Source organism: Paramacrobiotus metropolitanus, unplaced genomic scaffold, assembly GCF_019649055.1.
Source record: "Paramacrobiotus metropolitanus isolate TYO unplaced genomic scaffold, Prichtersi_v1.0 Parri_scaffold0000056, whole genome shotgun sequence".
Taxonomy (NCBI): Eukaryota; Metazoa; Tardigrada; class Eutardigrada; order Parachela; family Macrobiotidae; genus Paramacrobiotus; species Paramacrobiotus metropolitanus.
In genome coordinates, this window is record NW_026570276.1 from 117,961 (window position 1) to 133,487 (window position 15,527).

Consider the following 15,527-nt stretch of genomic DNA (forward strand, 5'->3'; position numbering starts at 1 on the left):
TATTTTGTCCACCATTTATTTTGTCCACCATTCATTTCGTTATTATTCACCTAATGCGTGTCATCCAGTTTGACTGCTTTTACTACACTGAAATTGTACTGATCTATTGTTTTGATTTTTCAGCTTCCTGATGTTTTCTTAGGTCTCCTTATGTCTTTTTTTGTATTCTATGTCTTGTTATGTTTTCTTATTTTTTAAGTTATTGGCTGGTTGTAAGAAGAAGGCTTTAAGGCATCAGATGGTTTAAGCCTTTAAGGCACTAGAGCACTATCGTTGCAAATGTGATCCAGTGTACGCTGTGTGCCGCAGTTAAATTGAACTCGTTGACGCAATGTATCACGTCAAGGAATTCGATTAGCATTGCAATACGCTTACCGTGTATGATTGACAAAACGTAGTAACGTACGATGGACAAAACGAGCGGTGGAGGTCTTTTTAGGTCAGAAATTGTGCGCCTGATACGTAATGAAGAAACAGTGCATATAAAAAGATGAAACGTTCATTATTTCCGTGGATATTTAGATGTTGTCAGCCACCTTATGCTCGTTTTCTGTGAAATTTGAAACATTTTTCGAAGGATCGCATTTAGCGTTACACAAAACAATTCAGCTGATAAACTGTATTTTTGGGCACACGAGATGTTTAATTAGCAGAAAATTTGTTCCGTTAGGGAGTTAGTGAAGAAGTTTGTGTGAGGCAAAAATGTTAAAAGTTCTGCCAGAATCAAAAACTGGAGGAAATGGTATGACAGTTGAAACCGATGAATCCGTGTCCGACCATTTCGGCATAGTGACATTTCGGCATAGGACATTTCGGCATAAGACATTTCGGCATGAGGACATTTCGGCATGAGGACGTTTCGGCATGTGGACATTTCGGCATACGGACATTTCTGCTGAATACTGTTGTTTTCTAACGTTTTCTTATGTATTCTTATTAAATCTTTGTATTTTTAAAAATTTTTTTTGTAGGCATCAAAAAATCATTTGCATCTGAGGCTTTCTTAGGTTTCTTAGTTTCTTAGGCTTTGCATCTTAGGCTTTCTTAGGTTTCTTAGTTTTCTTAGGTTTCAGGTTTGGCATGTTTTAGGTTTGCTAGGTTTTAGGATTTTTACGTTCTCAGTTTTTTTTAATTCTATGCGTTTTTTCTTCTTTCTTAGATTGGGTAAATTTCATTGGCATGTATTTTTCTTACCAGGGTCATCACTTTAGTAACACAAGCCAGTTACCATGCATGAGTTTTACAACAAAAACAGTATTACAGTACTGTTTTTGTTGTAAAACTTATGCATTACTAGTACAGTAACAAAATTAACATTAACATTGAGTAACAAAATTTCTCCGCTCCTTCCGTCATGATTAGGAATTATCAGTATACTAGATTTTATGCCGAAAAGTCCGTATGCCGAAATGTCCATATGCCGAAATGTCCTTATGCCGAAATGTCTTATGCCGAAGTGTCCAATGCCGAAATGTCCCTATGCCGAAATGTCGGTACGCCGATGAATCAGCGTTATGTGTAAGGAATGTAATCGAGGTAAGCTGCTGTCGAACGAAATAAAAAAACAATGGGGAGTTGTTGGTATATGTCGACGTGAGACAAGGGACGGCTAAGTAGAAGTCTCATACTCATAATCGTTCTTATACTAATACTGTAGTGTTCATAATCATAATCATACGGTTCGTCATAGTCATAATCATATTAATTTTGTGCTCAAAGTTCTTATAATCATAACCATACCCACCTTCAAAGTCATGCTCATAATTATGCTCATGTTCATGACCGTACTCTAAGAACAGGCCGTTCTGCCTCGTTCTGCCTAATGCCTCTGTGCTTAATGAACAGGCCGTTCTGCCCTCGTCGCTTTGGCGACCCTTCGTGGACGGGTGACTTGAACCGGCGTATGGCTTCTTTGCTGGCGCTGGGGCTGCACTCTCCGAGTGGGGCCTGTTATCTCTTTTAATGGCACACAAATGCGGCTAGATGCCACGCTTGCGCTGCGAAAGCTGGGCACTGAAGGCGGGGTCGGCGAGCGCATCGGTGATCCGCATCCGGCATCGCAGCCAGCCACGCCACCGCGTGGCACTGCGACTGCCACTACTGTAATTACAGAATGTAAATCCCAAATATAGCGCACTCTGCCTTTTTTTCGAGAGTTTCGAGAGGGGAAGCCTAAAATCGCAGAGGGCATTTGTTACGGGGGGCGTTGGAGTTTACTTATTATTATTTCGGGCCACGGAAAGGGACGTTTAAAACTACAAGGGGCGTTAATTTCAGTGCATTTAAATTAGCAGCACGTAATTTATGGATGCTTCTCTACCCTAATCATCTCTAATCACTTACGGCCGTGGCTGGACAATGATTTCTGGGAAAACAGCCCGGGTAGTTGACTGTGATGCCCCGGGATGTCCAAAGTTGACTTCGCACTCCAGAAGCGACTGGCGCGCGGCGCGCCTGTTTTGCACGAGTTTACCGAGACCGTCGCGGGCGGTAGTCTACCGAGACCGTCCCGTAGATGGCTGGTGGAAGTACGCCGCTGGACGCCGCTGGAACACGGTTCTACTGCATCAGCTGGCGATGACAGCGGACGTGTCGAAGGAGGTGGGTGAGGCTGAAGCATTTTAGGCGGCGGTATGCGGGGTGGCCAAACACAACTGGTCGCGCGCTAGGGCGACCGACACTTGTAATTACATATAACTGGTACAAGGGATCGCTCGACATATGTGTACTGGAGTTGCTTGTTACATGAAGATGCAAGCTTTTTTTAGTCATTTCAGCATCAATTACCCGCATTATTAATATTAGAGGGTGAGGGATAATATATAGCTCACGTTATCTGCGTACCATGAGGTTATTGTACGTATAATTTGGTTAATAAAAAAACTTTACTGGAACGTGGAAGTTGGAACGCGTTTACTCGTACTTTCGCCCCTTATATGTAGCTCACAATTTGTTTTCATAATCTGATGTAGCAAAATTCAAAATTTTTTCCCAAAATTCGTGGATTAATTATGCGTAGCTTATTGGCTTCTTTGAAAACTTGCATTTAGTCTGCAATCAAGTCCTGGAACATAACACCACGAATTTTGGCACTTTGGTCTGCTATGTCGAAAGACAGAAATTCTCCAATATTTGAGCTGACTCCGTCAATCGTACAGCTAGCAATAAAAAATTTAGTCGGTTAAAAAAGCCATTAATTCAAAGTGTTACGCATCTTATGTCATACTATACTTTGCTGCTTCCAAGTTGACTTCAATGATTAACTTCAATGATTATTTCTTTCGGTGCACGGAAATTCTCCCGCTTTATTCCTATTGGCTTCCATTGATTTAATAACGTTTGAATATTTTCGGCTGGGGGTGTCCAGGAGGTAAAGTTTTTGGATAAATTTTTAAAAGCAAAATACTGTATTATAGTATTTTAAAAGGTTACAAGAAGACCGAACTGACATGGTAGTGGATATCTAGTATCTGCTTTGTACATGCTCCGGAGAAGCATGAATGACACTGACATTTTTCAGTTTGGCAACACGTGGAGCATCATTTCTCTGTAATTTTCATAAACGATTTGTTAGTTTGAACATTTGCAGAAAAATATATTTTTAAATGTGCAGTCAGGTTATTACTGTTCAGATTATTATTAATATAATTTAAAATATTTTTATTTGAATTATTAATTTAATGTCATTCAACGTTTTGTCAGTTTTAACACCTCTAGGGTAATATATTTCCAAATGTGTACCCATGGAATTATTACTAATATTTTTATAATATAAATTTGTTATAATTATTATAACTATAATAATATAAATTTATGATTAAAGTAGCCACAAACTTTGCTTGTTGACATACTTAATTTCAGATTGAATCCGTCCTGCATTATCAGTAGCTAAGTGCTGCACGATTTCGCTTATGCCGCATTATAACAAGCTCGCTTTGCAGTGCATCGCGGTTAAGGATTCTCTGAAAACGTGAAGATTTCCTTGGTGTAAATATTTTCTGCGTCAGCACGAAAAATCTGTTGTTGTAAGTCCGAAAAACCTGCAAGTGCTGGTGCAGATCTGTAATCTGTTAGTGAAAAACCTGTTGGAAAAATTCCTGTTGGTTCGATGATCGAACGCACCATCTGTATTGGTTTGCATCAACCGTCGAGAGCCAGTTGATAAAAAACCTGCGTGCGTTTGCTCACCAATTTTAATTGCTCGACAAACTGATACCAGTCTTGAGCAGAGCAATTGCCGCTGCTATTGTAACCGTAGGCAACTAAAAAAAACGATTGATATTTTCATGGAGGCTGTACTGTTAGTGACAGTGACCTTTAGGGTAAAAAGGAACAAAGAGGAATCAGTCAAATCCGTAAGCGGTTAAAAATTAAAGGTCCGTTATGAAATGACATGCAACATCTCTAATAATCGCCAGCACTGGGTGCGAACAGAGAAAGATGTGTCCGCGAAATTTTTGCTGAAATGGGAGTACAGAAATATTTTTGTAACTCAATATGTTTATTTCAAAACGTATTAAAGAATAACATACCGTTGTGCAAAACTCCTGAAAGTGTACAGTGTCGAGAGCTTCCAGCCATGTAATAGAAAGGCACGATTACCAGTTTGGCACTTGTAATCTACATCAAGATTACTAAGATTTTGCGTCTCCAGTCATATTCCCGAGATCACCTTGCATCTCATGCAGATTACCCGGCTGCTTCAGAGTATTAACATCAAAATGCACAACCGCATGCCCACTGTACGGCAAGTACCCCAAATGACGCTGCGAATGATTGTGTCAATATTATGCTTAATGTCTATCGCTGGAAGGAGCAGTTCAAAGCTGTTGGTCAAGATGTGGTAAATTTCCAGTGCCCTTTGCGTTTGTAATCTTTTTGCTACGAGTACATTAGTCAAACAGTTCCAAAGTATACGAAAAATGAGCGTTGGTTGTCAGCACATTGGTCTATGGGGAACATCAGTATGCGCGGCCCCCGTTTACGATATAGTCCGTCGACCGCCACCTTATTGATTGGCTTTTTTCTGTGGCTGTATTTATTTATGCAAGTATTCTATAATTAAATATAAATATGATGTTACAGCAAAAAAACCCTGTAAAGGATGTTGAATATAATAAGAAAATATAATAAAAATAAAGTATTTTTATATTTTTTTCATCGGATGGAGCGAGCATCTGTGGTACGAATACTGCACACAGGTTCGCCACTTCAAACCCAAAGTTTCTGCTGACCAACCCGGACAGTTGTCCGGCATTGTGCGAGGTACAATGCAAAAATGAAAGTGTGGTTACTTTTTCTCGCTCGGTAAAATCTGTGCCGAAGGCAGTAATTGCCTGACGACGTAGTATCGTGACATTTATCTTTTATTTACTCGTATCAGTCGATGTGTAAGTTCTTTTAGGCACCATGAGGCGATAAAAAGCTTGCTGCCTAATGGTCACAGTTTCACTAATCCTCAAGAACACTTAACAAGAATTTTGCTAAATGCTAATGATGACATTTTTAAGGTAATCAACACTTCCAACCGGCCCTTAATATATCCACCTACCGGACAAACATAACCATTAACGGCCATCGTTGCTGAGAGTTGAAAGTGGCAGCCTCATCGAAACGTTCTCGGGGTTTGCTCTGATTTCTCGCTCATTTTCTGAATCCTGGCGAGTCGTGTCGATTATATATCGCTCGAAGTAATTTCCATGCCGTCACGTTATCGAATATGCGGTGTCAGTGGTGAGTGGTGGTGAGTCTCATAATTCACGAATGTTACTCAACTGCCAGGCGCCTCTCCAGTTCGTGTTTCGGCTATGCGCTAAAATATGTGTACTATGCGCTAAAATATGTGTACTATGCGCTAAAATATCTTTGTTTTCTGGGCCCCGTATTCCAGACACCCTACTAAAAATCGCTGATCATCAGGATTTGTCACGTCTTGGCACAGATGTTTATTGTGCCACTCTGGCCGGATAGATACTGAATCATGAAATACTCGTAGTACCACATAAAAATGCGTCCTCTACAGGTCAACACAGCCATGCGGGTTGCTACGCGCTAATATGGCGCGTAGCCACTACACTACAGGATTTAAATTTGGTCTTGAAGGAACACGAATAATCGGGATATGTCGATCAATATTTCTTCTTATTTTGCTCTGATCAGGGTGAACATGCTGCGTGCGGACATTCGCGCTTTTCTAAAATTTTTGCCTTGTCGAAAGCAATCTCTATCCCGTCACAACAGGCAGTCTCATTAAACTACTGTAAAGCCCTGTCTATTATGTTTATATAGTAGTATTGCTCAGGTTTATATATAAGTAATTAGTGTTGAACGTGGAGACATCGTTTGTCCGTCGTCACTCATCGCGCACATCACACGGTAACCTTATGTTCCAGATGGAACATGTTTCGCGTTGCTACGAACTCCATCTGCAAAAAGTGGTATGAAACAAACATGACAAACAATCGAAGACTGCATCTATTGTAAGTTTTTTCCCACGAGACATTTAGTGGAAGCTTTTCTGTATCTGTAGATATCAGTTTTATATTTGGATGGAAATGTAATAACATTTTCGGTCCGCTTACTTTGTTACTCAAATGCTTGGCGTTGTTGTACAGATGATATACCACTTTTGTTCACAATTCTTGAAGGTTTTCCGTATTCGGCATCCTTTCTGCTTCCGTTGTGCAGGTTGCAGGAGGAACTGCCGAAAACAGAACGCTCTTCCGAAATGCGTTTATGCGACACATAAATTAATGTGGCTGCGTAGTGTAGAATGGTGGTGACTTTATACAGCCGAAATACTGTAGCTGTTGGTGTATCATTTACACTTACATTAATGTAAATCAGTAAATTTCTGCACATACATTAATACGAGCACTTTTAAAAGCTTCATACAGTCCGGCAACTTTTCTAGGAAATGCATCGAAACAGTTCGAAACATGTTTGGTTAAAAAGTATTGTTTGCGCAAATGTTGAAATACGAGCACTCAACAGTCAGCACTGTAAACAAAACAGAAACTACACAGTGAGCTATCAAGTTGTTTGCGCCTTATTACCGCCCTTTTCTGATAAACTAGCGCTTGAATGCAAACCGGAAGGAGATTGATGAGGTAAGTCCTGGTGAGACCGCAGTGTCTATGTAAATAAATAAAGCGATAGGCTTTTGTTCGACTTGACAGTGCAGCTGAAATATCGACGGCATTTCCGTAAAACATCCGGCAAATAATAACACGAAGGCTGTTGCGGCACTTTACACCTCATAAAAATTTTTGAAGTAAAATGTATTTAAGCACATGTTACATGAATGATTAACATAACATTATTATGTGCACAATCGTCAGTAAAGTTTTCCGGCTCATGAATACGTTGAAATACTAAATATCCCGCAAACTTTATAAGCTCTTCTCGCGAGATCTGTGTGCACTTCTATAGCGAAAAGCTAATTACATACAGCAGTTTTATTTTGCTGTTAAAATGAAGATCTTGCTTCTTACAGCTCTTTTGATGCTCGCGTCGGCAGGTAACTTACAATACTTCCACGCAAAACATATTTGTCTGATAACACTAATTACTTAATAAGCTGACGTTTCAACACCCACAGCCACCAGCAATGCGCAAGGAGGCGGGATCGGTGGAGGCTGTATGTGCCCAGCAATATACAAGCCGGTGTGTGGAACAAACGGTGTCACATACTCCAACTCTTGCCAGGCCGGGTGTCAAGGTACAAGTAGTAATATACACGTTTTGAGTACGTACCTGTTTTTTTGGTAATTGTTTCCAAATTACCACCGGTGCCTTTCTTACAGGAGTAAAAATTGCACCATACCAGTAAAATCAGCGTTAGTGGAGTAACTGACTTCACCATATGTACCTTGGTAGTGTTTTTCCTTAGAGTAAAATTTCGTAATCTTAACGTGCATTTTCAGGGGTCGGAGTTGCTTACCAAGGCCAATGCAGACAAGGATAACTAAAAGCGACAGCTTTTAGCAACACTGTTGACTATTTGCGAGCTATGCTCTTTGACCACTGCATTTTACTTATCGGAATATACATAGTGAAGCAGATTTTCTGGTTACTGTGTACATTACGAGTGTGGAATTAAACACATAATGTAATTAGCTGTGCCGACTGGCTTACATTTTCTATTTTAATATCATGCGGCTTGTGTAGTGTAGCAAATAACATTCTATGTAAGGGTTACCAAATAACCGAAGTTGCTTTCTGTAGAAGCACTAGTCATAGAATGAAAATTATATTCTTGCTTACTTTTAGTTTTAGCTGACAGTCAGTCATCAACATGTTTCTAAAAAAACTACAAAACCACGCGCAAGGATTTGTCAAAGACTAATCCCACTAACTGATCACGCTCCGTTTCTTGTAGATTTTATTCAAGTAATTTTAATCATAAAACCGAAGCTAATCCTGCAACGGCACATACGAGGAAATTAAAATTTTAAATTATCCGGATAAATAATTAAGCGCAGCTTGCGTGGCTTATTTTCATCGTTTTCGGGACGTGTTAGTGCCAGAGCGTGATTCGGGGGTTACCAGCGCGTTGCCTCGACGAAGTAGACGGTGGAAACATCCTTTCACTCCCATCCGATATTCTTTCCCAATAAGAAAGAAAATAACCTAAAAAATATGGTTAATAATTCAACAGGCATATTTGATGCAGGGAAACGGCATTGTGCTGCAGACAGAAAATACTGCTTACCGGTGTTCCAAGGTAGCCGGAATAATAGAGCGCTCGCATCCACATCTGCAGATGTGGATTTCTAACGTAAATATAAAAATGATAAGTCGTAATGACAATATGCGGTAGATAACAGGCTAAATACCACAGCGACGACGCAAACAACATTTTTCCGATTAAAATGCGGCGTTTCATTTTCAAATGCATCGACTGCTCAGCGGGGTCACGGTGGCGATGTTTAGACCGCTTAAGGCGGAGCTGCGACAATAAGATTATCAAATAGCAGAAAAGCGTCCCGGTAATTGGTAAATAAGCGCCCACAATACCGCTGATGCGGAAGATTTCCCAGTTGGCTTGAGTCGTTGGACGAAACACGCAGATATTCCACGGCGGCACTAAAGCCGTGTCCCAACCGCTGCCCACGACCATTGGTAGCGCAAACGCCAACAAAATGACCCAGCCAATCAGCATCGCCGCAACGGTTACGACGCGGTTGTTGAATTTTGAATAATGATACGGAAAAACAACGGCAATTAGCCGGTTGATCGACAGCATGAACGACGCCCACTGTTCGCTGCCGGCACAAATGATGTAAGCGACGTAAAGGTTACGACAATTGGTTAATGACAGTGTCACCGAGGGGAAATAAATGGACAATGTCATGGCCGGATTGACGACGGCTGTAATCAGCAGGCTAGTTAAGAGCATATGGATGATCTGAATGTGGGATTCCGATGGTCTCCAGTGCCGATACAGAATGGCAATAATTAGGAGAATTATCGATAATGACGTAAGGAATTCAATGAAGGTTGTCACGATGAACCAAGCAGTTAGTGTCGTGGTTCCGGCTCCCAGTGGTTTATTCGATACGGTGTAGTTCGAGGATGCGTTCATGGCGTCGCTTACGAATGCCGGCAAAATAAATGAATTCCAAGGATCCAGTCAAAGAAATAGTCGTCAGGAGCAACAGTGACTCAGTTCGCCATTAGTTCAAGGTGATCCGCATCGGGTTGTGTAGCCTGGAAAATGGTGATGACCTTTTGGGAGAGGACTGCAGGCAACGGATTCCAGTCACAGTGATGTGTTTTTATGAGGTTCGGCATCGGGCTTAATTGTTTCCTTGTGGATAAGGAAATCTCTGTCAGGCAAAATATTTTCCGCGAAGTCACTCTTTCGATTCCAGGACCAGGCGTCTGTTGAATATTATATATTGAAATGACGCGCCTGTCTCGTTGTATCAACCAGTACATACAGATATGTAATCCCCTGATTTCAGCTCGCAATCATCATGGGGGAGTGATTACGGATTAGTCGCCTTGACTCTGCACGATATTTCATTATTTAAGACTCCCTAGTGCCAGTTTACTAAGGAAAACGCATACTATACTCCGTGTGTACCATCAGCGTTGAAATGGCTTCCAGGACATTTTCACGTGTACGTAATAATTTGCGAATGCACAAGAAAATTATTGACACCGGGTTACTGCGTGCGCTGTGACACGGAATTGAAATGAATTTGGAATCCTGATAATGTATAATCTGTTTTTCTCCCATTAACTGCGCTTCTGCAAGGAGGGCGGAAGAATGCATAATTTTATAGCTTTCAAAAGGGAGTAACGAAGAGTTTGTTGAACCTGCTGTTTGTTCCTTGAACGACAATGCTGTTTTGCTCTGGGAAAAGGGCAAGTACGGAACCGAAAATAAGTACAGCACCATTACTCGTCGAAAATGCTACGCAGAGGTAATCAGAATGTTTCGTTCGCGCTGGCTTAAACTGTATTGCAGAATGAAGACGAAATATGTACATGCGAATTCTGCGGACACGCGTACATTTTGATATAATCGAATATAAATTTTTTACCCTCATAAATTGTAGCTCGCGCTAAATATTCAGTAGAAAGTTTTATGCTAGAATAAACATTTCAAACATGCAAGGTTTAAGAAAGTCTTCGTGCAGGCTTTTCTTACCATTGTACTGTGCCGACAGCGGCCGGCAGAATGCATCGTGAACAAAAACACGAGAAGCAACACTTCCATCACACTCAGAATGCAAGTACTATCTTGCTGAAGAGTCACTACGTATTATTACAGAGTGTCACGTATCCGCTTTCAGAACCAATTCAAAAAAATCAATATTCTGGAACCGTATATGTTACCTCATACGTCAAATGCTGGCATTACCACTATCCCATTAAGTGCTCAGCAATTATCGAAGAAGTATACTTACGAGTTACGAGTATATTTTTTGCTATAAATTGCTTCGTAAAAACGTTCGCAAATTATGAATTCAAAAATGATACTGATGCCGATCAGTAGTGCCACTTCACAAAGTTACAACAAATTCCAATTAAAGCTTGGGCGATCTTTGGTTAGGATAATTACAATAAAGCCTGGCCGATTCGATCTAAGCTATAAGAAATTCCGATATGAAGCTTGGGTATTAAATTTTGTCTTTTTTGTCTCCACAGCCCATTCCACACGATCTGTCTCCTCACGTGGTTGTAGTTATTAACTTATCAGTAACAGCCAGCGCTGTAATCACAATTATGGCTACGATTTGCGATTTTTTTTTTACTCTTTGTTGCATTTTATAATCGCTTTTTTTGGCTTGTATCGCTTTCTTATTGGTTCACTGCGCTGTAGTTGCTGAAATCAAAATAATATTATACAATTTCAATATATTGATCCCCAGTATTTATTCAGTGTCACGCAAACACCCGGGAGTAAACTATGCTTTGGACTTTTAAGGCTTTAGAAAAAACCACAGACAACTACCTACAGTACCTTTATGCGGATTTCATCATAAATCTGGAGGCGGTTGGTTGTTCTCACTAGTACCATAAGCCTAATTCACCTAATGACACTGCATTATGCTTATATCTGTACTAGATTAGACTACTCGTAATACCCAACCGCTAGGGTTAGTTACAAGGTTAGGCACAAGGATCGAGCAAGTAAATGTTATTTACGCATGTTTTTGACTGTGTTATTTACGTAAGCCTTTAAACGAAGTTTCAGTTGTACCGCGAGTTACGCTACCATGTAAAATATCGGTTGTTTTTTATAGTTACCTCCCACTTCCAGTTAAGCTTTTTGACTAGTAAGCTTCGCTTCAGGGTAACGTTGTGGATCATGACTCAGTCAATCGAAAATACCGAGCTTGCATTGAGTTAAAATAAAATAGCTGCACAGGTATCATCTGATCGTGAGGTATGGTATGTACATGCAGTATGTTCAGATGCGCTTTCGGAATGTGCAGAATTGTCGAGGAAGGCAATCCTTGAACGGTACAGATAAACGATAACTTCGAGGAAATCACAAAATAATATGCGAAATATGACTTATCACTATCATTATTGTGCTTTTCCTTCGTTGAAAACTTTATTATACAGTGTATGCGGATTATGCGTGTACTACAAGTAGTACTGTAGAGACAGCCAACGGTAGGAGCATTGACACAATAACATACGTAAATTAATGCATCATCTCCTAACAAAATAAAGTTACTATTCCAGTAATTGCAGCCATTTTAAAGGTACTAAGTGTTTTTTACATGTTCATAGTATTTTTTTTCCAAAACCGCGATAACAATATCAAGAATCGGTTTCGGTTGAAGAAAGCAACATTTTCAACCGTACCAATAACTTTATATTACTTTACTGAGCCCCTTAGCGGGAGCGGATGTCGACATGGCCTGTGTGTGGTTCTATACTAAAGAACAGATTCCAGGCTGAATGGGAGATATTCAATCAGGCATAACTTCAGGAACGCACAAACGCCTTTTAATACCATAAATCTGCAGTAGGGATAAACAAATTTAATTCTTATCAGGCAGACCCGCCTCAACAGCAGCGAATAAAAGGTGAAACGACAATTTGTGCAGCACGCAACAGCAGTCCCCTCTGGGAAAGTATAACAGTCACCTCTACGCAAAATGTTTCTTCTAATAAAAACTTAACATGAAATAAGAATGAGATGGAGCCAAGCTCCAGTTAATCGTAGCGATCATACAATAAATCGATGTTCACATTATTTCGCTGAACTACAGTTGGTATGGTATCATTTTACCAGGATATGGCCACTTCCAAACGTTCCGATGAAATGGATTGTGCTCTCAAATCATGCTGCAAGATCTTTGGCAGTCTTTGCACCTCCCATCGGACCAAGTCTTCAGCGGTGGGATTATGCAGTTTTCGGGAACTTTCTGAAGTGCTCCGCCAAATATCACTATCCTGGACTTCCTTCCGCCATTTTAACAAATCCTGCCAACCGACCAAAACATATACAAGCTTAAACATCTGATGCAGTAAAGTTCGACCAGTAGAGTTTGAAGTACCTGCTTAACATCCTCCCATTCGACTCTTCCATCGTCATCCTGGTGCGTTTCGGCCAACCAATCCAAAACACGGGCCAATTCAATCTCGGTTAATGCCGGCAGACAATTCTCAATCGTGTGCCACCAATCGAGGCGTGGTACCACACGACCGTTGGTAATACGAACTTTGAATACTTTCATCGATATACATTCACCGATATTCCGACTCCGCGTGAATGGAACGGCAATATAGACGTTACGAAGTACCAGCACCTGACACAGCGATGTCAGTTCCTTAATATTGGTCGATACATAGCCAATGTGGCAGTGCCAATCCGAAACAAGTAGAGTACGCGGCGGACACAGTCCGAATGCTTCCACGGAAAAAATGACCACAGACACTGACGAAAACATCGGTTTGATGTACCCCGGGGGGCCGGTGATGACAATGGTTTGAGCCCAGCATTCGCTAGCACAGACAGCATTCAGGTATTCCTCTTCCGGGAACCCTTGCTTCACCTCCTCGGCCGAATTGACGCGCCCTGCATAATTTAGACGCAGCTGGCTGCGGATACGCGGCATGGTTAGCACATCATTCCAGTAGCTGCAAACGTTGCGATATCGACATCGGACCGGAGTGTCCAGGCATTCAAAGATTTCAGCCAAGATGATGGCGGGCAACAAGTGGATATCGCTTTTTTCTGCATCATCGCGATCATATCGCAGGCGCTTAGCAGGGCGGCCACCGTCATCCTTTCCACCAATGGGATGCTGTTGTTGAGCTTCTGGTGATTTAAAAGTGCGAACGGCCGGGGCCGTCGTGGGTACCAAGGGTTCCTGTGAAAGGGTTATAATTCAGCCCGCGTTCCGCGCTGAAGGGATGAGTCTGACTGCTAAATTGCGTCTGAGTACGAAAATTTTTTTGTTATTAAACGCAAAAAGTTTCTAATACTATTACTGTATTAACCATATCAAGTGGTAGACATAACATAAATTTTTTAAATTCCCTCACTTTTTTAGTTTTACGTTTTCGTAGATTTTCTGGCATTCTTATGTTATTTCTTATGTTGTCTTACCTCATTCATTTTTTCTTGTTGTTTATGTTTCTTATGCTGTCTTATTCTATGTGCTCTTTGCGAGATAATAACTTAAGAATAAAAAGCTTAAGAATAACAAGAAAAACGAAAAGCGTTAAGAAAATAATTATACGATAACGTCCAACGTATTCTATCTGCAGTCAGAATTTCAGCAGGCAGACTCAGTCTTTTAGGGCCTAGAAATTCAAGTAGTTCTGGGCTATTTTTGAAATGGTTTGAAACAAAATAAAATTTGTAAATTAAAATACGAATTCATGTTCGGAATAGAGTTGTTTCTGTTATAAACAAGAAAATCAGACTTCAATAAATTCTTTTCATTTTTCTATAAATTCCTCTAAGCTACTTCGGTGATTTTTCTGGTTGCACTCATTGGATCAGCCGCTTCATTCTTCATTACTCCGCTCCGCTATATGGCAGAAGAAATGTTGTATGAAAACTGCAATTACGTACCTTGTGCGATTCCTCTTCTAATTTGCGACAATCCTCCTGTGTCACAGCAACCCACTCCGAGCAATGTGTTCGGATCCGGTGCGCAGGAACAACCACATTTATAGTTGAGCTAGGCTGGATGATACTGGCAAATCCAAATGTGCCTCGTCCGTTATCAAATCCCAGTAGAACTGCTGGCCACCATCGTAATGGCTGATCGTGATCCAGTCGCACCAACACCTCCACCGTCATTCGGGACTTCTCTGGAAAATAAGAAACACATAGGTAGTACATGTTATGTTTTTGCCTGGCTTTTTATTATTTAGCTTGTACAGAGCACCATTTAAATTCAAACATTAGCATTACCAACGCACACTAATGGTAAGCAAAACCATTGGGAATGTGCAGTGTTTGCACCATACGTTTTCTCATATCCTGCATCAAATCCGGCCGAACGGTCCTCTCGCAGAAATACACTCTCCCGTAGGGAAGCAGCTGCGTTACTCTACCGCCTTTGCAGGTTTGCACTTCTACCCGTATACCCCGCTCCGTGCCACTGACAAACTTTCCCCGATACAGGAGGCCGTCTTCGCCTTCAAAGTCCACGGGGAAACCCCCACTACTGGTGCCATTGGCAGTGCGGAGAGCTGGCTGTGATAATGCGGCTTCCATCCTGAATTACATTAAATTTTGGTAACTCGTTCGAACTTAACAGGATACTAAGAGCGTGGAATCATGCGAAAATGTGAATTCCACTGAAGTTCAATCAAAGATATCAGCTAAGCAGCTTTAGTACAGCAACATGGCAGGGAGCCGTAGTGACTCACGTAACTGCTTTCGGATGTGTATGAGCCTATGAGGTTTGTACTCGTACTTGTAGTACGTACGAATATTTCACATACGTACTTCTACCGGTTCGAATCCGTTCGATGAATCAACACAAGTTGGCGGTTGCACAAATTGCGACCGCGTTCAAGTTTGCATACGGTGCGGG

At 41.1% G+C, this 15,527-nt stretch overlaps 2 protein-coding genes across 3 annotated transcripts; both read right to left on the bottom strand.

Annotated features, from left to right (window-relative positions):
• Nucleotides 1-6,589: 6,589 nt before the first annotated feature.
• On the bottom strand, nt 6,590-9,586 carry LOC129592819 (uncharacterized). Its single transcript, XM_055488946.1, has 3 exons — nt 8,714-9,586; nt 8,548-8,631; nt 6,590-6,700 (listed from the first exon to the last, which is right to left on the bottom strand). Exons 1-3 carry the CDS (start codon nt 9,584-9,586, stop codon nt 6,590-6,592), a joined length of 1,068 nt encoding a protein of 355 aa, XP_055344921.1.
• A 2,964-nt stretch (nt 9,587-12,550) lies between these two features.
• Nucleotides 12,551-15,494, bottom strand: LOC129592855 (uncharacterized). 2 transcript variants are annotated; one of them, XM_055488992.1, is made up of 5 exons: nt 15,440-15,494; nt 14,956-15,206; nt 14,555-14,796; nt 13,029-13,844; nt 12,551-12,954 (listed from the first exon to the last, which is right to left on the bottom strand). In XM_055488992.1, exons 2-5 carry the CDS (start codon nt 15,203-15,205, stop codon nt 12,757-12,759), a joined length of 1,506 nt encoding a protein of 501 aa, XP_055344967.1. In that variant the 5' UTR covers nt 15,206; nt 15,440-15,494; the 3' UTR covers nt 12,551-12,756. The 2 variants fall into 2 exon arrangements, with proteins under 2 accessions (XP_055344967.1, XP_055344968.1); XM_055488993.1 differs by lacking the exon at nt 15,440-15,494 and having other exon boundaries at nt 14,908-15,045.
• Between the last annotated feature and the right edge of the window lie 33 nt (nt 15,495-15,527).